This window comes from Leuresthes tenuis, unplaced genomic scaffold (assembly GCF_036924035.1).
Source record: "Leuresthes tenuis unplaced genomic scaffold, fLeuTen1.0.hap1 SCAF_2, whole genome shotgun sequence".
NCBI classification, from domain to species: Eukaryota; Metazoa; Chordata; class Actinopteri; order Atheriniformes; family Atherinopsidae; genus Leuresthes; species Leuresthes tenuis.
Genome location: NW_027325356.1, coordinates 22,935,930 through 22,960,409, shown reverse-complemented (window position 1 = coordinate 22,960,409; position 24,480 = coordinate 22,935,930). Strand labels below are relative to the sequence as shown.

General features: G+C 38.7%; 2 protein-coding genes across 2 annotated transcripts in view; one reads left to right on the top strand and one right to left on the bottom strand.

Annotated features, from left to right (window-relative positions):
* Nucleotides 1–5,202, bottom strand: part of kif18a (kinesin family member 18A) — a 28,659-nt gene extending 23,457 nt beyond the window's left edge. The window contains exons 1-6 of the mRNA XM_072380727.1: nt 5,142–5,202; nt 3,679–4,024; nt 1,707–1,864; nt 1,277–1,381; nt 816–926; nt 404–601 (exon numbers count right to left, since the gene is read on the bottom strand). Of these exons, the coding sequence (XP_072236828.1) occupies nt 404–601; nt 816–926; nt 1,277–1,381; nt 1,707–1,864; nt 3,679–3,994 (888 nt within the window). The 5' untranslated portion in view covers nt 3,995–4,024; nt 5,142–5,202. The remainder of the gene's footprint in view (nt 1–403; nt 602–815; nt 927–1,276; nt 1,382–1,706; nt 1,865–3,678; nt 4,025–5,141) is intronic.
* Nucleotides 5,203–6,794: 1,592 nt separating this feature from the next.
* The window catches only part of mettl15 (methyltransferase 15, mitochondrial 12S rRNA N4-cytidine), a 45,798-nt gene continuing 28,112 nt past the window's right edge, over nt 6,795–24,480 (top strand). Inside the window, exon 1 of the mRNA XM_072380714.1 lies at nt 6,795–7,027. Coding sequence (XP_072236815.1) covers nt 6,803–7,027 — 225 coding nt within the window. The 5' untranslated portion in view covers nt 6,795–6,802. The remainder of the gene's footprint in view (nt 7,028–24,480) is intronic.

Here is a 24,480-nt window from a genome sequence, read left to right as displayed (position 1 = left end):
GGAAGGACTCCGCAGCTGGGCTGTAAAAATCTTGGAAAATGGAGGCAGTGTTTGCAACACAACTTGATGCTGTCATGTCAGAATGACACAGACAGCATTCACAACAACATGAATTGGTGTTCGTGTCGATAATCTCAAGCCCTCATTTTGCATGATGGCGACATGTATGAAAAACAACAACAGTGCAGTTTGTGTGAGCAGGGCAACGCTTTTCGCATTATCATAAAGACGTGACTGAGCTGTCAGGATATCTCGGGTGTCAGTAGCATCGGCATATATCACTGGTGACTGGGAAGAAGAAAAAGCCCTCCTTGATGTAGTCATTGTGCTTTTTCCTGCTACATTATTTGTTATCTATAGTGTATTTTACTGTATATGTATGAGTAACACAAAATAAACTAACCTTTGGGTCAGCAAGAGCATTGATAACATTTCCCAAGGCAAGGAGGGACCGATTGATGTTAGCACCTTCTCGTAGGCGAGCCCCTTTGGCGTTAGTGGCGCTGGCTCTCTCTGAGCCAGCAAGGTCAATCAGGCTCATTTTGGCAATGCAGACATTAGGATTGAGGCTGGCAGTTTTGTCCTGTTGTCTCAAATATATCTGAGGAATCAAAAACACGTGTCAGATGTTTGTCAAGTAAGATACTTCAAAGTGGGCACAGATTGCACTAATAGAATGAGCATTTATTTATTTATTTTTTTTTGGTGAATTATCTTTTTTTTTATTTCTTTTTCCATCTTTTCTTATTAGGAGTTATTACACCATGCTAGAGCCACTGATCCACTGAGGTTTAATAAAAACTGGACTGAAATACCTGAAATACAGCATGGGATCTTGAAGAGGTGGCATTCATATCAGTGGGATGCTGTGTCCTATTTCGATTGCCAGAATCCAAAGCCTCAAGAATGTGCTCTGCAGATTTGGGCTGTATGGAAGAAACCACACACCATGATTAGATACAGTTAAAAGTTGGAGCGCACTTGTGTGACACAGCGCCGAAACAATAAGGCGACTCAAAGTTAAATTGTTTGTATAGGTTATCCACAAATACGTCTTATGAAACAACCTCTTTCTTTAAAAGCGACAACATAACAAAGTCTAAAAAGGTTTTTCTCATCTCAACTGGCAGATATTCAGGGAGAAAATCAAGTCACTGTTTTCCTGAAATGTAATATTTTATTACACTTAGCAAAACATAGAAGAACTGTAAACAAAAAAAAACAAGTGGGCCCGGTGTTTACCCTTAATATCCTCCACAAACAAGTTGATACCAACCTTATGCAGCGTGAGGCCCTGAATAACCACTCCTTTCGAGGCGTCCTCTCTGACAGCAAGAGGCCCGGCATTAGCTAACAAGTCTCTGATCTGTTCATTGTAAACCTGTTAACACCCAAAAAAATAAAACTGTTAATGGCAGCAAATCCTACAAAACCATCTCATAACAATACATATAGATTAAGTGGAAACTGGAATGTTTCAGGTTGTAGATTACAGAGTAGAAACAATCCAAAGTCTCTTAAGTGTGACTGGTGCTAAGCTCTTAGGCATACAGTGAGACATTTGGGTAATAGATAAATATTGCAATTGTAACACTTTGGTGAGAGTATGAAACTTACTTTCACACAAAAATTAACAGGTCCTGTAGTTATTCAGATAAAACATCTCCAAACACACACACTAAATATATAAATGTTTAGATATTCACCTCAAGGTATGAGAATGCAACAGCAAACTCCTTCTCCTCCTTGGCATCATCCATGCGTTTGAATAGGTCTGTCATTGTGCGATACATGACCCCCGGGTTATTCTGTGAGCCTAACATGGTGTGCGTCTTGCCCGCTCCAGTAGCACCATAAGCAAACACTGCAACCAAAAAGTCAATTTACTACAAAGAAAATGCAGCATAAATGACAACAGTGCTTATTGCAGCAGCTGCTGCAACCTAACCAGAAAGCAAGTGAAAAACACCGAAACAAGCCAGGCTTCAGTGAGACTAGCTGTTCAGAATTAAATTGCTCAATTCAGACTCAATCTTAAACCGTAAAGATGCCCAGCCCGTATGGAAAGTTAAGCTCAAGCAGAAGTGACTGCTTTCTTTTTAATGATCAACAGAAGATGATATGTGTGGTTGGGAAGAGAAGTAAAACTGCGAAGATGTCATGAAGAAAATAGGTATCTTCGTAACCTATTGGTATTAAAGAGCTATTTAGTTGGAGCATCAGACGCCTTTCTATATTACTAAATTAAGTACCAAAACTCAACCCTCTTAACAGCATCAATTGCCTTATATGAAAATAGAAAAACTGACATCTAATGACATGTGTCCAGTCTGCAGAAGTGGGCTTTTTATGCGTGTCTCGGGTGTCCTCTTCATCAAAGTGAAATTAACTGCTCAAGCAACCAGGTGGTACAGAATTCAACATATATGGATGAACTCAATAAGATTAGAATATTAAATTAATGTTTTTTTGTTTTTAAATTGCTCTGAGCACAAAAAAACTGTGGCTATCATATATATATATATATATATATATATATATTAACTCCAACTATGGTAACTAAATTTAGTCTCCCGTGTGACCGAAAGATCCACTACTCAGTAAGCAAGCACAGTCTTAAAAGATAAGAGATGCACCACCCTGTTTGCAATGTCTGCTTAAATGGAAATGGAAATACACATATTTTAACATCTTTTAAATGGAAATCCCCAAATCCCCAAAAAATGATGGTTTACAAACAGACATCCACAAACCAGGCAGCTTGCAGCATGTGGATTAGAATAGAAAGCTGGTCTGTCTCAATACTACCTGAACGGGACCATAAATGAACAGAATACAACTCAATCAAAACAGGCTAGGTCATAAACACCAGCATTAGGCACAAAGTATACAATCTGTAAATCCAGTGTGACTAAATATATCTCCTTTATATCTAAGAAGGTAAGTAAAATAGTTGTGTAGGTTACAATGAGCAAACCTACACAAATTACTAGCATGTAAGTGAGTTAAACTTCCAGTCCACGTTATTTCTTTTATAGCTGGCAGAAACTATGGCTGTTGCCGTGATTAACAGAATTATTTTCTGAATAATTTAGCTTTGGCTGTTGCTGACTCTGGCAGGAATAACAGCTTCGCCTTCGCAAAATCATGCCTGTGACACACTTAAGAGGACCGTAAAAGTGACCAGAGTAGTGGCTGGTTGTGTTAGCAGGGCACTGTTGTAAAGCCACTCCACACTGACTGACACTCTTTGTAGTGTCCGCAGGGCATTTCCCATAAGTGGACTGGACCCACGCATCGCAGTTCCTATAAATCATAAAGAATGCAAAAGTAGTTCAAGGAAAATTCTGTCATGACCCATTGGTGGCCCAGAATCTTATAAAATATTAAGCGAAACCAGGAAAGGTGAGGTGAGGCTCATGCTTCCTGTTAATGCGCAGACTTTTTGCTGTTCCTGTCAATCTATTCAAACGGATTAACTACTTCTAATATTGGACCATTTTTGCAGTCTCTCTCTCATTTGTTTTTTGCTTTGATGGAGACAGCTGTCAACAGCTGTAAACACAACACAAACATATTATCACCTCCTTAGTCGATTTAGTGCATGCTAACAAACAGCTTCTGTAAAACAATCCTCATGCAGCAATGTTCAGCAGTTTAACTTCTTTCATTTGTTACCTGTGCAGTTAAATCCATTCATCACACCATCCAACACTCCCTTAGTGGTGTTCTCAAAAATGTCCTCTTGAGTGGAGTTCTCATCGAAGACGTGGTCAAAAACAAATTTGAGGTCTTTGTTAGCCTTCTTGTTGAGGTTTCTGTTCCTCACTCTTTGCGACCCAAAACATGACATGTCCTCTTCTTTGGGGTCAAATATAAGCATGTGGTTATCGACGACCTGGACCACATTTCGGCAGTTTTCCCGCTTCTCATTTTCGTTGGTTGGTCTCACTCGCACAACCACCTTTACATGGCTACACACATCACTTGCCATTTTCGTTCCTCTGAAATGACTGAAGTATTGCTGTGGATGGGGAAAGAAAAAATGTGTCAAGTACATTTTCTATTTTGTAAAGAGCAAATATAATATTACAATGAAAAAAAAAAAAAAGAAAACTGCAGCGAATGATAATTTTATCTGACCTGACCACAATCAGCAGCACTGTCTCCATTTGTCTATATAAACTTGAAGGAAACTAGCATGAATTTAACATTTACATGACAAACCTGGAGATAACATCTCACCTGCCACGGTTGAATGGCAACACTTCTTTATATCTAAGCCCTTAACTTTTTATTTGACCCACTTAATTGATTCAGCTGCAAAGACAAGCATCGTTTATGTGAACATTTTTGTTTTTAGCTAAATGAAAAGGGATCATTTGATAATTGGCAATGGGGACAATTTGTAGCAAATAAAGGGGAAGCCAGAAGGACCAATACCACTGATCGAAAATAGATGTAATATAATCAACATAAAAACAAAGTTGTGACAGCTAAATCTCCTACATCTTCAGTGATTAATAAACTAAACTAATCATTTGCTCATTTTACGATCTTCATCTGATTAGCATAGGCTGTATTTTTTAATGAAACATGGCAGTGCAATAAAACTATTTCCCCAACAAATAAATAGACAGATAAAGGGGGCTATAAAATCAATATACACAACCTATATAGTACTTGTCAAAGTGAAGAATAAATATGCACTGCTTCTTGTTTGTTCCACTGAGCTTGTTCATTAAACAATGTATGTTTTTTGCCACTTGAATGCTTATCTTTTGTTTGGCATTGCAGTTTCTTTCCTTTTAAAATTCTGTCGCTGCGCCATAGCAATGGAATCTAATAACGACATAACACATTCAAATGTTGCCTTACAGATAAACAAAGTCCAAAGTCTCAAAAAAGTTAACATTAGTACTGTCAACTAAGTGTCGTTTAACATGGTTATAAAAACAGCCTGAATATTCGACCTAAAGCACACACTGCTTTATGATGACAAACCTACATACGTTAACTTGACTGGGTGGCTGCTAAAACCACTGCTAGCTAGCCAGCTAGCTGGCTTACGCATACTTTCCAACGGTACGTTGTCTTCGTTCTCCTCACCTTGAACACACTTGTGTGTGATTTTGTCTTACCTTTTGTCAGTAACGGTTATCTCTCATTGGTGGTGACACGCAGTGAGTTCGTAATAGAAAAACAAACTTGTAATGTAACTTAGTAATGCATAGCTGGTGATAACTACCACGACAAGCGCCAATATTTTCAAACACGAGCCCTTTTCCTGTGTGGCAGCAGATTGGGTGAGAACCACAGGACGCTGGGCGGTCCATAGTGACGCACAGAGCACGTGAGTCCTGCTGAAGGTGGGGCTACTCTACGGTAAGCTTGTAGACAGCTGCAGATAGTTTTCTGAAGGGAAGGCATGTTTCTTAGGTAGAGGGCACGATGGTTATGATTGAAAAATTTTTTTAAACGTGACACAGTAAATTGTTGAGTCCATTTTGTGTGCCTGTTTATTATTTGTATATCTCATGTCGCACGATCATCCAACGTGGTAGCATAGCAACAATGTCCACTGCATCACCCGATTTTCCAGTTTTAAAAATGACCAGTCGCGCTGCTCTGGTATCTGCACAGCCAATATAGTCACTCGTGACAATGAGCGATGTACGTTAATAAACAAACGTAAGCAATATCAGCCTTCATCAAGCAATTCGCACGTATTTTTAGCACCTGTTAGCGTGTGCAAATTGAACGTATGCATTGTGGTAGGTTCGATAAAGAAATTGCTTCACACCCAGCCTTTGTGTGTTAATGTTACTTCAATATGGCAACAATCGTTTGGATAACTGAATAAGTTCCACCTACAGTTTAGTCCTTGAGGTACTGTTGTGAAGGTGTGCTAATGTGACCTCCCTCCAAACCCTAGCTTAAGGCTAGCTGCCAATATTTAGAACCCATGCTAGTTATGGGAAAGGCAGGAGAGTTGCTACTCATAAAGCTGTTCTGGTGCACAGGCCCCTCATTACTGAAACCATAAAGGGCCGTTCACACCATAACAATAAGTAGAAGGACAACTTTAGATAGATGGTTGTAAATCTTGTTCTAATTCAAGTTGGCCTGTCACGAGAATACCATTTTTTGGCGATATGTACAGTATGTGTGTGTGTATGTGTTTGCTGATAACTTTTGCTGATAATCTTTGTTGTCGTTCTTCACTTTCATACAATCACTAATAATTCTGATTAACCTAACCCCAGCAAAGGATGTTAGACTTTTGTTGAAAATTATTACAAGATCCTAAAAGAAAAAAACATATGCCAGCTTTTTCTGAAAGGCTTTTTAAACAAAACTGGACATGAGAGATACTGTATGTGCATTCTCAATGTGATTCTAGGATGTAAAATTAGTATTTAGCCCACACAAATGTTAACAAACCCTGATTCAAGTTAATTATGGGATTCTTCTTTGTTCCAAAATGTTAATAGGAAGTAAAACTTAATAACTGGCTGAGAATATTAACGCTGGGCTGCTCTTACTTAGTAGTTTTGCACTGGAACATGTAGTTCCACTTTGGAATAAATGAAAAGCCCCTTTTCCTTGTGGGAATATTAAAACTAATATGGAAGCTGGCGACATCAAATAGTTCTGTTCTGCACTTTTCTATTTGTTAAGTTTTTAATAATGTTTTATACCACGACGTGTGCATTTGATTCGATACCATTTGATTGAATCTTTTTCTTTTTGCTTATAAACGTTGCATAACTTTAGTCTTCTTTTCTTCATTTCAAGAATCATGGTTTTTCATGCAAATCCAGTGATAAGGAAAACAAACCTGGCTGCGTGGAGAGCATGGAGGACATTTATGTTCGGCCTGCATTCTTCAGCAGTTGGTTTGTCATCTGGTCCTTGTGCGACGGACAGATCTGAAGAACTGTCTGCTGTTTCATCTGAAAAGCCCCCTCACACACCTGTCATGGTTAAAGAGGTGCTCCATTACTTAGACATCCAACCAGCTCAGGTATGTTTACACCGTAGTTATCTGTGCGAGCCTTTGGGGTCCTTGATGGTGTTAATGTCTGTCTTACGTGGAGATTAATGTTTGACTTGAAATGAAAACAAGCCATTTTTATACATTTGGCATTGGTGGCCTTTCTTCTGATGTTTATTAAGAGAGTAGCGAGGAATCCCCAATATTTTGGTGTTTCATAGCACAAATAAGAAAGCGTTTCTTGGACCCCGTTTGACTTAGTCTTTACTTTGACATAACTTTTGCTCATGTTTGTCAGTAAGAATATTATCTTTTTAACATCTTGTACCTCAGCTTTAATAGATCATGTCACAAAAGCCATCAGTCGTGGTCAGTCGACCACACTGGGATGTCATAAATCTTTAGCGATGAATCGGACATAGATGCTGCAATTACTTTTGAACTTGTGGCTAAGTTGTGGCTGTAAAAAATGTCTTCTGTGCCTTCATCTTGATCTTGCTATTGCTGGCTGTTTTAGCGGCTGATTCATGGTGCATTTGAAATGACCCAGATGCACCCACAGGTGCCAAAATTTGGCACTTTGTATGACATAAATTAGTGGGTAGTAATATAGTTGCTACCTTTTAAAAGTATCAAATCTCAAAGTTTTTTTTTTATTGGTTTAATGTCACACTGTATATGTCAAATATTTTAGACTCTTGCGTGCAATCATTAAAAAAATTCAATGGATTCATTTTCCTGCTCCATTTATTACTATTGTTTCCAATCGCAGTCCCCTAATGTCTTGCTTTATTAAAAAGTCCCCAGAATGCGTTCTGTCTGTAAGCAAATCTGATTTATGACTAAACTCAGTCTTGAGACTGACACTCCATGCTGATATTTGCAAGTAATTAGGCCATATTTGTATTTTTAGGCATTGTTATCCAGCCTGCCTTGGTTGCTGTGGTAATGGCAAATGCATGTAAACTCACGCTGAGAGGTGTTCCTCATGTCCCTTAATTTGTCCCTTAATTTAGCCAATTATTGAACGTCATTGTGTGCGTGACTCTTGTTAATTTTTAGCTGCCTAAACAACTGATGATATTACTTTTCAGAAGTAGTTATACAAATGTGGAGCGTCTCTGAAAATCAATTTCAACTATTGAATGACTTCCTGACTGCTTATTCTTCTCTTAACCCAAAATGGCTGCTGAAATAAGGTGCACGCATCACAGAACAAGGCACTCATGAATTAGACAGGTTGCCAGTGTCTTGGCTTTCACTTAATGTATGTACTACCAGGACAGATGGACGTGAGTCAAAAGCCTTCTGGTGTTGCAGGCAGCAAAGGATGGGAAGTGTTGCCCCCCCCGCCCCCATATAATGCATGGTCAAGGCAGGTGGGGGCCATGGGTCAACAACTTAGTCGGGAATTGTGCCACTGTAAGGCTGTTGGCAGGACACAGGGTGCTGCGTCGCTCCTTCCTGAACTTTAGCACCTCTAAACTCCTCCGCTGCCCGCCCATTTGCCAACTGTCCCAAGACAGCTTGCCAATCAGATGCTATTAAAAACAGTTTGATAGATTTTATGTTGTTTTTTTTTTGTACAGTACATGCTGCAGACCTTACTAAGTGTGACATTCTATGGAAATGCTTGGTCACATCGAGAAGGCTTAAATGTTGCTTCGATACCGACGTTTCTTTTTTTTTTTTAAACTTATTTATTTATGTGAACACATGCAGCGTTGCTGCCTCACTCATTCTCTGACTACAGCAACACTGGAACCTCTTCAGGGCACCGACACTAAATATAACTATTACTACAGGGCTCATTTCATAACGACATCGACGTGCTTTGTTACTCCCAGTCAGGCCGTCAGAAATCTGAGTTCTGACATGACTCTGAGAGCGCTGCCATTTAAGTGGTTGAGTGATGGCGTCACTAACAGAGCAGTTGCCGTGAGGAGGACAGCCTGCCCTCAGTGTCAGACAAATGTCCAAACAATTAATGATTTGAATGCATGTTATGATTATAAGAAAATCTGTAATACGTGACTGCTCGTGAGAAGCGTATGTATGAATTGAGTAAAAGCAATTATGGTTGTCAGTGCAAATCCTGCAGTCAAACTAATGTGTGTAAATGGAGCCTTTTAGTGCCCTGCTGCCTCCCACACAGGACATCTGCCTGCATATTTCTATGCAGGTAGCTCATTTGCGTTTGGAGCTGGCATGATATTTTCTCAGTTTCATAAATCATCATCATGCTGGTTGGATCTGAATTGATAGTTCGTCATATTTCTTCACATGAATCACACATTAACCTAAAGGACAGCTAGTTGGTGAGCTGCTCAGTACTTTGTTTCAGACTGAAATGTCTGAAAACTGTTTTCCAGATCCACCAAATTGATTGGCACAGAATTTTGTATTTCGTGTCTGTTGGTGCCAGGAAATGCACCCTTACAACTTTGGTCTTGGCCCCCCTTTTTTTTTTTTTTATCTGGTGCCTAATTGAAAAAGTATTTGAGGGATTTGGGTAAAACTTTTTTTCCTCATTAAGTCACCAGAATGGTGTGAAAAGTCACTCATGTCTCCCTCAGAACTAATTCTAACTGTAGGGATTAACTTCACCATATGAGTTTTTTTCTTTTATTATGCCCAATACTTGAATATCATATGCAAAGCTAACGTTTGTTCCATTAACCTCTGTTATTTTTGTACCTCGTAAAACCATAAACGGCACAGAGGAAGTGGCAGATATTAACATGTCACTGCGAGCGGTGCTGTCAATCAGTCTTTACACCTGAAATGGTCACTCGTTTGTCTTCCTTTTTGTGTCGGCTCCTTAACCCTTTTGCTGTGGTTTCATATGTTGATTTAGAAGATAAGGGCTGGCTCAAATCCAGAGGAGAGGCATAAAACATTGATTTTTTTATTTTTTTTAAACCGGTAATGAAGTAAAAAAATGTTTTGATAAAAATCAAAGTAGTTTCATTGCCTGAACCTGCATTATCTTAGAAAATATTTACAGAGGGGAATAACAGATAGGCATGGGTTTGGACTCGCAGCTCGATTCATTTGAGCATACAGAGTGAGAGGGTGAAATGGCACACCCAGGGATGCAAAAGATACACAATGGGAGACTTTTTTTTTTTCTTCATTTTGCTGTGTCCATTTGGGAAATTTGACTTTTGTTGATTTTTGACTGAGAGGAATGTCACAAGGTTTTCTCTTCCAGTTGATGGTTTCTGCTGCTTTGTGTCACAGTGTTGGAGCGAGACGTAAGCGTTTGCAAAGGTTCAGTAACCTGGTTGCAGGGAATCGCTGATGGCATTTCTGCACTGCTGATCAAGTCATTTAGAAACAAAGCTGTAGTTTGGATTGATTGTAAAGCTAGTATCTTAGCAGCCTTGAGGTCATTAATTATTGTGTGAATGCAATCGAATGTCAAATTATGATCACTAACCTTCTTTAAGTTTTGACCCCCACATGCTTGTTGTTTTTCTTTTTTTTCCCTTTTTCCTATCTGTCTGTCTTCACGAAGCCAATGTCTAAGGCAGGATATTTCCACAACCACAGGCCAGACATCCATGGAATTAAATATTCATTTTCTTTGTCCCCCCTGGGGATTTATTTATATGTACTACAGATCAATTAAATATTGAACAATGACGTTCTTTCCGCCTTGCTTCTTTTATGGTACCTATTTTAGAATTTGTGTCCCGTTGGTCCTATTTTTAGCCAAGTCAGCACATCCAGAGATCTTAAGTTACTTTGGTGAGCAGTCGTGCAGTGGTAGCATTTATCCACGCTCCATCTACAACATTAAAACATAAACCACTGACCAGTGACTCCTCAGATTTATTAGGGAAGACCGGTGAGAGCTGGAGGGATAGTTTGTAAGCAAGAACAGCTTACAGCTTGCAGTGAAAGTGGCAGAACCTGCAGCCTGTTTGAATCACAGCACATTTAATTTCAGTGTGAAAAAAAAATTGATAAAAAGACTTGGAAAAAAACTCACTTAAGTTGAACCTCTTAACCGATTTGCCTTCGTGAATTTGAAAAAAACCCAAAAACTGTAATAAATTCAAACTTTTTGAGGTTTTCTCTTTGAATTGCTTTCGTCAGCTCCCCTGTGTAGACATAGTAAATATCCTGATTGAAAATGACAAAGTGGGAGATGTCCTTCGCTGCTGCAGGCTTTTAGTGAAGGAGACGTCCCCTGGAATAGATTAGTGAGCCATCAGCTTGTGAGTCCAGGGGAAGAACCCGGTGCTGCTGCAGAAGGAGGAACAAGCGGACCACTCTTATATTTCAGTCTCAAACACACTCCCCCTTGTGGAATTGATGAGACCGTAATTGTTGAGTTTACCATTTTAGATCAATATCAAAGCAGTTTTGAAACCAAACTCACTTTTGAGCACAATTAGGCACAGTTTTGCTGTTTGGAAGTTGCGTGTTATACCTTGTTTTTGACCTTGCATGAAAACACAAGTTTGTTTCCTACAGCAAGGATATAATGATGAGCCTTCAGACTGAATGCAACATAGACGTTAATCTCCTTTTCAGGGCAGGAGGGACGTTTGCGTGCTTTTACCTTTCATAACTGGTTAGAAAATCATTGTTGTGTCACCATTTTTTTTTTAGGAATCAGTACACAAGAACAAAGACAATCATTTACAGTGAAATTTAGCCACTGCTAATCAAGCTGCCCCCCCCACTGTTTCTATGTTCATATTTAAGGTGACGTCATAAGTGCTCATAACTTCATGTCTGTACCATGATACCAAATCTGAGGCAACAGCAGTAATTAGTGAAAAACCCAAAGTTTAAAATGATTTTTCCTGACTTTGGAAGTTGTCAAAGGTGTCGTAGCACTAGTGCAACTGCACTAGTCGGGGCTTAACTTCCTGAACCACAGCTTTCGTTGTTTTGGTTGCTGCAAAATGTTTTTTTCTTTTGTATTTTTTCGATGAACAGAACAAAAGCTTTAGAGATACTCAGCATGGTTACGTGCACAGTTTGGCTGAGCTACACTTAGAGCCCGACTTAGCCATTTAACTCGACCACCGTTCGTATAACAGCACACATGCACAGGAGGGCAATAGGTTTATTGACTAAACTGTTTCCAATACCAAAATGAGCTGGACTGAAAAAAAAAGAAAACAACCTTCAAGACATTTTGCTGCTTCTACTTCTCTGTTGGAGGTCATTCTACACGTAAGTATACCTAAAGTCACTGCACAGACGTTTGTCTTCAAGCTACTTGAATGGCGCTTTTGTCAGATCAGGCTGCAGTTATAAAAATCAGGGTTTAGTTAGAGCAGCGTGACAGTCTGGAAATGCTTTAAGCGACTGCAAGTTGACACAGTCTTAATGGTCTGACTTTCAATTGCAGTCTCTGACATGTTTAGCTGTTTGATTAAAAATGTATGTGAATGAGAACAGCTTCTTTGGGAATTTGGCTATTTTGATATATGCCTATACTTTTGCAAAAGAATTGCACTTAAGAGTCCATCCATCCATCCATTTTCTATACTCGCTTAATCCGTTGGGTGGGTCGCGGGGGGTTGGAGCCTATCCCAGTGGTCATTGGGCGAGAGGCAGGGTACACCCTGGACAGGTGCATCTAAAGTCCTGTTTAGTCAAACCTAATTTCTTTCTGTATTGTCAGCAAATTTTGAAAAGGGTGCATAGATTCACTGAAACATGCAAAGATAAATTAAAATGAAAGCAGACTTTGTACAGTTCTAATGAGCTTAAGTCAATATTTGGTGTGACCACCCGGTTTACTTGTCATTTCTTTAAGCAGTCTTCAGGGATAGTTCTCCAGGCTTCTTGAAGGACATTTCAAAGCTCTTCTTTGGATGTTGGCTGCCTTTTGTTTTTGTTCTCTGACACTTCTGCTTTTATCCTTCACTTTTCCAATATCCTCAATTTCTCAATTACTCCACACCTTGCAGAGATATGCCACGTTTTCAGCAAATTGTTGCTCGTGAATCCTTTTGGTGGTGCAAAACATGATTTTGATGTCTGTCAAATTGTGTTATTTTTGGCATTTTTCATAGATTCAACAAAATAAATATGAACAAGTTATGTGATTCTGTGACAGGCTGCTTGTAACAAAGTGCTGAAAGATGCGACTTAGAATTGGTTCCCTTCCAAGTTGTCTGTCATGTGTAGACACCAAACTGTTTCATGCCTTAAGTTAGAGGCCTTTGTGATACTTTCCACATTCCTCTAAAAACTGTCGGGTACAAGGACTGGACTGAGTCTTCGGTAGACCGTCGAGAAGCCTGAACAACTATTGTTCGAGACCATTTAAAAAGATTCTGAGAAAGTCTGGCTCCTCGGAAGCAAAATGTTAAGTAATGAGCTGTGGCTTTTGCACAGCACCGTACCTCTTAAATACATCTGTGCTGCTGTTAGTTAGCGACCATTTTCAACGCCATCAGAACTGATGACTTGTACTCCTCCTACTGGCTGAAAATCGGTCGGTACTCCTCCCTTCCTGCTAAACAGTCCGGACGAAAATCTAAATTGTGAAACGTGCCGTGTTACACATTTGACCATTATGAGTTCACCCTTTGATCACTCATAGTGTACCACGCATAGTTGTACTTGTCAGTGTGAACACACGTATGCACTTAAAAAAGCATGTGGAAGAGAGCAATTTGAGACGCAGCCTAAGTCCACAGTTGTGAGAGAGCTATATACGTTTATGCAAGACCTTAAAAACTTTCATCAGGTAAAGATGAATTTTTAGCACTTGTAATATATGTATTGGTCATTGTTAGACTGTAGCATTGGGAATGTACTCTATTTTAGATGAAAGCTTCTGCTTTTGTCTTTTTTTGTGTTTCCTGACGGACGTTTCCCAGTATCAGCATCGGTGAAGTGCTTTTGTAAACACAAGCAGAGGAGAAACATGATCTAGTCTCTTCAAATTAGTTAAGAGCCTGAAGTTGCTGTTTCAGCCATGCAGGCAATGGGTTAAGAGTAAATATTAAGTGCATGAAGTCGGAGTAGTCGCATTCCAAAGATGCCGTTTTTGCATATTGTCTCAAATAACAGTGCATCATCATGTGTCCAGTATTGTTTGGCTGAGTAATGAAATTTGCTTACTTTTCAGTCTTTTTAAATATTAGGCCGTGTCTTGAGTTTTTTTCTTTTACATATTTATATATTTTTTGTTATTGTCTGTCAAACTGGCATTCTTGTGAATATCCCTGATGATAAACTCTCATTCACTGGCTTCAGTTCTTCATGCGTTTAATTGCAGAAAGGTCCACATGCTTAAACACGGATATTCATGGCTCGTTTAATTGGTGAAAACCTTGAGAAGTCTTTTTTTCTTTCATCTGTTATGCGCAGTGCACAGATTAAACAGTTTGTATAATCGGAAACCGGTTTTCTCTGCACAAAATTTTTTGCCACCACAGTTTCTTCCAGATCTTGTCAGTGTTTTTCCTTTTCTTTTTTTTTTATTTCTTTACACTCCTTTTTTGGGAGTGCTGAGTAGTGAAAGAGGATGCTGGTAAATAATTGATCTTTGTAATTAAACACTCCAGCCAGGGATGCTGGGGCTGATTGACGGCCAGATATTAGGCCCTTGTCTCGTAAGGTTGCAAGTTTAGTCTGAGGTTATCAGTGGCCAGAAGAGTCTTTCTACCTCCCTGCCTCATTACTTTCATGAGTAGAACATTTCATAGTGGAGCGGTGGGTGGGGGTGTGGTGTGAAGACAGTCTGGGACTTCATTAGCCAAATGGGGTGCCTTGGTGTACAGAGCACCAAATCGTTCAGGCTTGCTGAGCAGACAACCCTTTTGTGGGCGCCTCACCACACCGCCCTGTTGAATTGTTTTGGCCCTTTCGTCTTGCACACTCGCCAGCTTCAGGTTCACTTAAACAACAAGTGGAACAAATAAAGAATGTTGTCTTAAGCCAGCCGGAGCAGATGTTATTGCTCATAGCTCGGCTTAACTAAACATCCCTCCCCACCTCCAAAATACAGTTCCTCATCTGTCCACATTGCATCCAAAGCTGTACCATTTAAAAAAATTTTTTTTTTTGTTTTTGGGGTAGAAAAACATTTATTTATAATCTAAAGTGAGCATGTTCCCAAAGGTTGTGTCTAATTGTTGTTTGGTTGAATTGCTCATTGCAACATCCACTGTGTTTGTGTGTCCATGAGAGAAAAAGAAGAAACAGTGGCTGTGTGTGTGTATGTGTGTGTGTGTGTGTGTGTGAGAGAGAGAGAGATAAAACTCTACAACTGATGTGTACAGGTAACATCGTACGGCAGTGTATGACATAGAGGTAAACTGGGGAAGATCGTGCTGCTACAACGTCAGTTCCTGAGAGTTATATATTACATATAATGTGATAACAATTATTTAAATGGAATGACTCAGTATCCGACATCCATCCAATATCACTAAACTTATTTTAAACTAAACTGGAACACATCATTGATGCTGAACTGATACAACTGCAGCAAGTTTATTGGAAGATTTACATTTGTTCCTGGTGTGTGTGAGTGTGGATATGCTAATCAGATACATGCCCTGTGGACAGCTGGATTGAGATGACTCATTCTTGCAACACATCTTTATTCGGTGAGTGTGTGTGAGGTCCAACTACATAATCAGTAGATTTTGGTGTAAATATGGTCAAGATCATTATTATTTATTCTAGCTATTATTACTGTCTACTGTCACAATTAAAGTGTAATTGTAATTATACACTGTAATGTGTTCACAAATTTTATGAACATTTTCTAATTGGATTCTTGCTTATATTGGGGAAAAAAATAGTTCCACTTCTCTTCATTTTTAGACTATGAAGTTGGGCAAAAATAAATCCTCAAGACATGTAGACACACCGTCTACGGTGCTGTAAAGTAAATGGGGTAATTCTACACTTTACCTGACACCTGATAGTCGAGACAGAGGGGAAAATGATTGGCGTCACCTTACCAGTTGTAAAATCCCTTTAAGTAGTTTTTTCAGCCTGAAAGTGCTGAAGGTAATCAAACTGAAGATAATTTGATTATCTTTTATCAATCTCTTCAGTATCAGTTTGGTTCTTCATGAGCACAACAGGTGGCAGAATCACCCCCCCCATCTCGTACTTGAAGGGGAGCAGAGGACAGATGCCAAGTCCTATGGCTTGCCTTATACTCCTGTTTAAAACTATGCTTAAAAGGCCAGTTGTGCTTTGGATCAACACATATTCACCTTTTTATGATGAACACCCACTATAGCTATGAATCCACTGTAGCACCATCTGATGCAGCGGCTTCATGCAGAGTGTAAACCCTTTCAAACAAACCGTCATACCCTCCAGACATGATGTTTGGGATTGACAGCAGGCTAAACATAAAGAGTTTGTTCATTTCTACCATTAAGATTGGACAAAATTACTATACAGATTATGAGTCAGATTAAGTAAACTCTATAAACATTAATGCTATTATTGACTGGTTAAATAAGTGAATAAGGATGGCATCTTCTTGTACAAGTCATTGAGCACGGTCACTAAAAATGGGCATTAAGTGTTTTTAATGAATGCGTTTAGTCCACCAGAACATTGATATAAGTTATGTCAAACACTGCTGACAGGTCAGGGCCTATTAATTCTCTCTTTCAAACTGAAAAAATGCTGACTTTGCAGTCAGGTCTGATACTGAGGTAACACCCTGCTACAGTTCTTCCTGATTAATGGGCTAATGCTATCTGCATGGCTCCCATTTACAGACAGGCAATCAATATGGAAGGGCTAATATGTTTAGCACTGTTGCCTCACAGTAAGAAGATTCCCGGTTTGAAACTCGGCTGGCGCCTTTCTGTGTGGAGTTTGCGTGTTCTCCCAGCACATGTGTGGATTCTCTCGAGGTACTCCAGTTTCCTCCTACTGGTTTGTATCTATGGTGGACTGGAGACATGTCCAGAGAATGCCACATGTCTCGCTCTGTGGTAGCTAGAATAAGCCTCCCACCACTACCTTCCAAAACGACCGTGAAAAGGATAAACTGGGTTAAAGAAAATTAATGAACAATCATTATGTAACACACACACACACAATGGAAGAGACACTGGTTTACATATACTGCATCCATTTCATTTTTCAGTTTAACCACACTGAAATGCAAAAAATTATTTGGCTTTTACAGCACCTCGAGCTCTTTTTGACTTGTATCATGGATATAAATTTGTTTACTGACAGTAGTTGAAGTCATAGAAAGGCCCATGGCATTTTTTTTTGTTTTGTTTTGTAGAGCTTTACGAAGGTTCCCTCCAAAGCTGCCCTTCAAGCCCACCCCCTACCTCAAGCCTCCTCCACAGCCCCCACCGCATTGCCTAGTTCCTTTCATTACATATATTGTCAACCTAGTCTACAAACTAGTGGTAGCATCATCTTAAATGCCTCTAGATGTCTTTTTCCTATTACCAAGCCTTCTACCATGTAGCCCTCATTTAGCTTGATTCTTCCGTGCCTCCTAATGGACTTGGCCCTGTTCTTCTTTTGTCTTTCTTTAGTGGCATGAAATTCACCTTCAGGAGAGAGAGCCATCTTTCCTGATGCCTCTTTACATTTTGTGAATATACTTAGATGATTCTATCTCCTCTTTTCAGATTGGCTCGTTTTTTCTCTTGGGCTTTATGTAGTTATCATTGTTTCCTCGGCACACTTTATTGACAGCGGTGTCACACTTAAGAGAAATCTTTCAGAGCATGCACCAATGGAGCACATAGCCATCTTGAATGAATCCAGGGCATCATTTTGACCTTATTTCTTGTTTCCTGTTAAAACAAAGAAGTAGTCATTCGTGTCATAGTTTATGGCATTTACTAACTGGTGGAAGGTAGGAGTCTGTATTCTGTAATTTAAACATTTCTCATTTACAGAATGTTATATTAGATGGCGTAAAGTAACATTTTCAATTTGGGTGGCCTTCCATTTAAAAAAAAAAGATAGCAGCAGTAGTTTTGCCAGTGTTTACACTCGGTGTCACAGCTATAGGTAGTGTGACGCACAGGGCAGCAGGTTGTGGAAGGGAGGAGTAGCCATATATAGCATTTCCTTCAATAGTTAAGACGAGGATTGCATTTTCTCTCCTTCCCACACTCAACTGTGATTATTTTTTTTTCTCTAAACATTTGTTTGGGTGATCTTTTCTCAACTTTTTTTAAGCAGTTTTCATAGTGGTAATAATAGTTTAACTTTTTTCATTATATATATGTCAGGTTTGTTTGCTTATGTGTTACCGGTAATTCTTTTTTTTAAATCTAAACTTCAGCTGCTACTCCCCTTAAGCCATAAGACTAAAAATGCTCATTAGTCATTAATTTCATTAATTCGTGTTATTCATTCATATGAAATGCTTCTAAGCACAAATGAGAAGTAATGCCCATTTATACACTAACTGGCTCAGATTTGCAACAGAATCAGAGTTATATAATGTCTGACAGACCGTCACGTTGTTTCTGTTGAAGCTTCCATTGATTGTGTTACACATGACGAGCAAATTTATTAAAGCATTTGTGCCAGTCAGGCAGCAAATGAAAGTCTTTACTTTTCTGAATAGTTGATGAACATTGACATTGAGGAATTGAGACTGACAGTGATATTAAGCAGTGTGCGTCCATCTCTGGGGAAGGCATATCAAGACTCAAATGGTGTATGGCTTTACTTAGAAAATAGCAGCGCATGATGTATTTTTAAAGACAATCTTAAGCATTGACCATTTGTATTGTCCTGAAGACAATAAAACCAGAAATCTGATTATGTTGTGTGGGAATATAATAGTCTTCTCGAAGATCCCCTCGAGATGTATTTTAAACTGTATAAGATTACTGTGTTTGAAATAAATAAATTTTTGTTATGACTCTCCCACAAAAAAGGTTTACTGTCTAAAGTGCAAATATACAATACTTGTGTGTTCTTACAAAAGAAAGAAGTCACAGTCCATGTGTGTGTTGTACTTCGAGTTTCTTGGCTTTATGTTGTGGATGCCAGGCTGGCTGTGTGTGTGTATTTGAGTTATTGAGCTAGATATTCGTACATCCAGTGAGATAAGACCCAAGACAGATCAGTTGTGAAGCCGCAACCAGCTTCTAAAAGTTGGTTAGGTTTTTAAACTCAGTTTGTTTTAGGCTGAGGGGCTGCTGCTCACACCCAGCGGATTACTAAGTTTGCCTGTTGCTCTGTTAAATAAAATTTCATAAAAATTTAACCTACTTCTATACACTCAGCTATTTAGAGAAAAAAAAAAACTTAAATTTGTCTTCATAATGATTCCAAGTTGGAAAAACTTTGGTATTTAATATAAAAATTGCTCTCAACAATGATGTCATCAAATAAAGTTGATCTGTTGTTCCAATGAGAGCATAAAGGTCTTGTGACTTTGAATGTTGTTTACTGTATATATTAAGAAGACTTTTTTTGTGACTAATGGTGGCTGTTAGCTGTGCAGATAAAACTAGTACCGTCAGATTACAACCACAGTGGAGCATTCTTGCATTGATGTAATCTCTGCATTGTTTGATGATAAAAAGAACTATTGTGTAACAAATACTGACATAAAGGTCAAAATGGCAGCCATCTCTAATTAACTCATATCCAGGATTGACAGATTTTATGACGTAACAAACAACCAGATTTGTAGAAATGCTCTATCACCGATGTTAAAGAAGAAAAAATAGAGTCACACCCTGCAGAAGAGAGGAGTGAGTTGACTCATTCCACCCCGTTACAACTAGTTGCTGTAAACAGAGTTCCTAAATAGTCTCCCATATTCTGCCACAGAGAAACACATCCTCTGAGAATGATGTTTCCACCACCATGTTTGACTGTAGGGATGATATTGATGAGGTAATCCTTAGTTCCTCGCTTCATTCTGAGCGTTGCAGAGAATTGTGGTCAAATAGTTCAGTCTGTGTTCGAAGTTATTATATCATTTTATAATATAGAATAATTATGGTCATTCCCAGTGGGTTGTCATGTGCCTTTTTGTAAGGAGCGGCTTCTGTCTGGTCACTCAGTACCATAAAGGCCTTATTGGTGGAGAGCTGCACTGACATTTATCTTTCTGTAATGTTCCATCTCCACAAAGGAACTCAGGCTGTTGGTAGTTTTCAACTTCTTCCATATGAGAAGGATGAATGCAGCTGTGCCTTTGGGCACTTGCAACAATGCAGATGTTTTTACTTCTAGTATTACTACTTCTACTTTTAATAAATTAACCAAACATTCCAAAAAATTGATTTTGCTTTGTCATAGCTCTGTCATTATTAAGTGTAATTTGATATTTATGCTACAGATCACTTGTGACATCAACTGTGATGTCACACGAGTAATCAAATTAATGATGAGGTGTTCACACAACAAGACTGTTTTGTTCTTCACACTAACCTGCAAGTCTTTGGGAAACATTAATTTGATGAGCACAGTTTTCCACAGACACATCTTAAGAGGAAGGCTATAATCTTTGTGGTTGTAAAATCCTGAAGCCCCACAGCTGAGTGGCACGATTGTTTTTGTGAAGAATGTAGTCGTATTTATTTAAATGAATTTCTAGGTATCAAATTCTTATCGCTATAAGTCAGACAGGCATGGGAAGAGGAGCAAGTTGGAAATAAATGCTTAAGTAACGTACAAACACAAAACCTATATTAACATTCAAAATAACTTTGTTGTCTGTAAAGTCCTTTTAAAAATCAATATGCCTTTATTGCTATGTATACAGTTTGTCTGCCTGATAAGGTCTGCATTAAGTTTTATGCAAAAAGGAACACATATCTATCTATCTATCTATCTATCTAATTTCACATTAGAGGACAAACAGCTCAGTAAATCTCCATCCTGCAAAAAAATAAACAAAAAAAAAAAGGAGAGAGACAGACACTTGGACTAGGGGCTGGGAGTGGAGAGTGATGACTCATGTACGCAGTAGAGGTCCCTCCCTTTCCATTTTTGTTTCACTGTCCAATCAGTTTTTTCACAGTTACCACCACTAAATCAGACCTACACAACGCTTTACTCATTTTTGCAAAGGTTTAGGACATGCAAGTTAGATTAGAGATGCTGTTGGTATTTTATAGTCTCACAGATTATTCCTTGCTACTGTGACAACCCCAGAATGCAGATGACAATCCTCCGCCTCCATGTTGGCCATGCTGTGGCCCCAGACTTGGCTAAAATACACATAAACACATTTCCTAATGCTGTAAAATACCCCAAAGTTACAAAATGTATTTTAAGCTGTGTTTTAAATATGGCTAAAATAAAGTCTTAAACTCGATAAAAACAGATTGGATGTTGACTCCTTTTTTTCCAGATTTTTTCCATTCAGTTGTTCTCAGATTGCTTCTTTAGAACAAAAACTGCCCATAAAACAGTAAGTGATTATTGAGTTATCGACTCATAGTTTCAGAGATGATACAAGTGTCTGCCATCCCTGTTTCTCCAGGGACCTCCTCAGCACCGCTGTGGTGTAAGAGCCGGTCTTAGGACTCCTTGAAGTGGGTGGATACTTGACATGAGCTTTATGAACCTTTTCAATGTAGAGGAGGACAGGGACTGAGGTTTTCCTCTTTACAGTTATAATTTTATTGAAAACCATATTAAATGTATCCACAGAACAAAGACAGAGCTGCCACAGATTATCTTTAAGGGCTGGTGAGGAAAGAAAATTACTTAATGAAGAATTAGACAGAAGGTAGGTTGAGGATGTAATGGTATTTCATTTTAAGTAAGTAGAGCTCTGGAGAGATAGTATTGCAACATTACAAGAAGCTTCATAATTAATGGATTACTGTACACGAAGCTTTAGAAATACTTTCTTTTAAAACATTAACCAACCTAAAAAAGACAACATCCAAAACAGGTAGACATTTGTCAAGGTGATGGTGACCCTAAATGTAAATGAGATGATAAATAGGTCTTGTTTAAGACTTGTAGCTGACTCCTATGTTCTGCTACCAACATTTTGGGTGGTGACACCTTCAGGTTCTTTGGTCTTTTGCACGCTGATTGTAAAACACAAATGTATTTAAATGTCACATAGTGACATAGTGGGGACAATGTGGATTTTTATTTTTTCTAAATGCTCCCATAACCCTGACGGTCAAAGGATCAGCACCCTGGACAGCGGTCATAGCATGCTTATGTACAAAATACTATGATAATCAACCAGTACTAAAATAATCTATTGATACTCTGGAACTTTTTCCACAAATGATGACTATATTATTCTGGTATAATCAAGGTCTTTCATAGGCACTTATTGGAACCCCCCCCCCCAAAAAAAAGCAAAAATGGAAACTATATCTCTTTAAAATGTGCTAATAAACTGTTATACTGTATATATTAGCTCTTTCACAATAGGTTGTTGCAGGCATGTTTTGTGACATAACTCATTTTAATTTCCAACTGCCTAACCACAGTAATATAGTAGTTTCTTCCCATTAGAAGTAGCGCTATTACCTTTAAAGATGTATCTTTTAAAAAAAGTATAATTTGCTGCCATTTATTTTCTCGGCCTTTCACTTTTTTATTTTTATTACGAGAAGCTCTTATTATGATTTTGTAAAGGAGATTTTCTCTTCTTGTCTCACTAAAGATTTACTAACTAAAGGTTTGCCTCCATTTGTCTAAACAAACTGATTTTCGAAACTCTGAAATTAAAAGGTCTTGTTGACCTAGAGGCTGCCACTGTCCTGTGTGATTCCTCTTCAAGATTTGCAGCTTAGTGTTGTTCTGCTCTTCCTCATCAGCCCCCCCCAGGTTCAGTATTTATTCAGTCTCTTAATATTGTTAGAGGTGTTTTGAGGTTAAAAGTAAACCCAGAGAAGGACATGTCTTCATTCCTTATCTCTGCATCCTTATGTCTGTATTTTTTGTATATGATGATATCTGTGGTGTGTATATTGCCTTGTTTATCCTCTAATTTAGAGATGTTGACTTGCGTGAACTATGATAAAGCAGTTCAGTTTCACAGTTTGAAAGAGAGATTATTTACTGATGTTTATGTTGGCTACATTTTTGCACAGGTCACAGATTTGACTGATTTACTTGTCTCTTCACAAATGCTTTTAATGAGCTGCTGTAAGTCGACGGCTTGGTGAACCAAATGAATATTTCTGGATCGTAAAGCAAGATGACATAAGTGGGAACATAAAAGCACTTAACCAGGCCTATGTTTCATAACAGCCCGAATTGTGCCTGAAATTTGCTATATAAGGTGTGGGGAGACACCATGACAAACAGACTAGCCAGCTTCCTGAAATTGTTTAAATAGTTTTCCAGTATGTCCTCAGCCTTGTGTTACCCTGTAGACCGGTAGCCTATATCATGTCGCAGCCAATCCAAACAAGGACTGTCTTCAGAAGAGTGATAATTCATTGGCTAAAACGAAGACAAGAATCCTGAGCCAAGATTTCGTGACTTTGTGAGGAGAATTAGTGGAGAAAGTCTAACAGTTAGCAGCAGTTGATATTTTTTTCAGCTGTTTATTTTTTGGAATTCCTCACTTCTTTCACATGACTGACACTGAAAATCCCACAGTCCCATTTTTGCAGCATATGCAATGTATTCTTGTGGATATGTAATAAATGATACACATGCACTTTTGGTCACATTTTCCTCAGGTGTGTGTGTGTGTGTGTTTGTGTGCGGGGGGTGCTTGATTTAATATTCAAACTTTCTGTTCCTTCCTTACAAATGATGTCAGTATCCTTTTTAGAATTTTATGAGTGTATCCACATGACGGAATCAAAAATTAAACAATGAAAACATCATGCTCGAAGGATGACCAGGATGGCCATAAATGCCACAAATTCTTACGTATTTTTGGTTTATTTAATGAATGCACCTCATTAATTGCATTTAATCTACAACTATAGCTAATAACATCCACCGGATTAAGATTTTATCCTTTGAGGGCCACGAATATTGTCCAAAATTTAATTTCAATGCAGTAATCCCTTGATTATTGTCGGTGACATTTTACTGTGGTCCAAATACATGACCCACAGGTGGACTGAGGAGACTGGCTGACAGACAGATGAGAGCAGAACTTGCCTTCCTTGCACATAAAGCCAACATGAAACACACAGCATACACTGATGCCTTCTCACAGGTATATTTGTAGTTACTAAACATGAACAAAAGTGTTGCATACTATGACATGTCAGTTCCCGCTTACTTAAACACCCTCAGTACGTACAGGTGGAATGTGTTGAACCACGAGAGCCTTCTGCTATAGTTAGAGTGTTTACATCATTATGCAATTTTGACCTTTCTATTCTTGACAAAAACTTTCCAGTGGTGAATTCATCTGCTAGGATAAGTACCTCAGTTCATGCCACTGGAATAACATCATCCCTTAATATCTGTGTGTGAGCTCCAACACAGTTCTGTAACAGCAAGGCTACTTTTTCCTTCACAAGTATTCCCATGATTAATTTCTGTCTCTGATCAGGGGACTCTTAGCCTTCTAACAC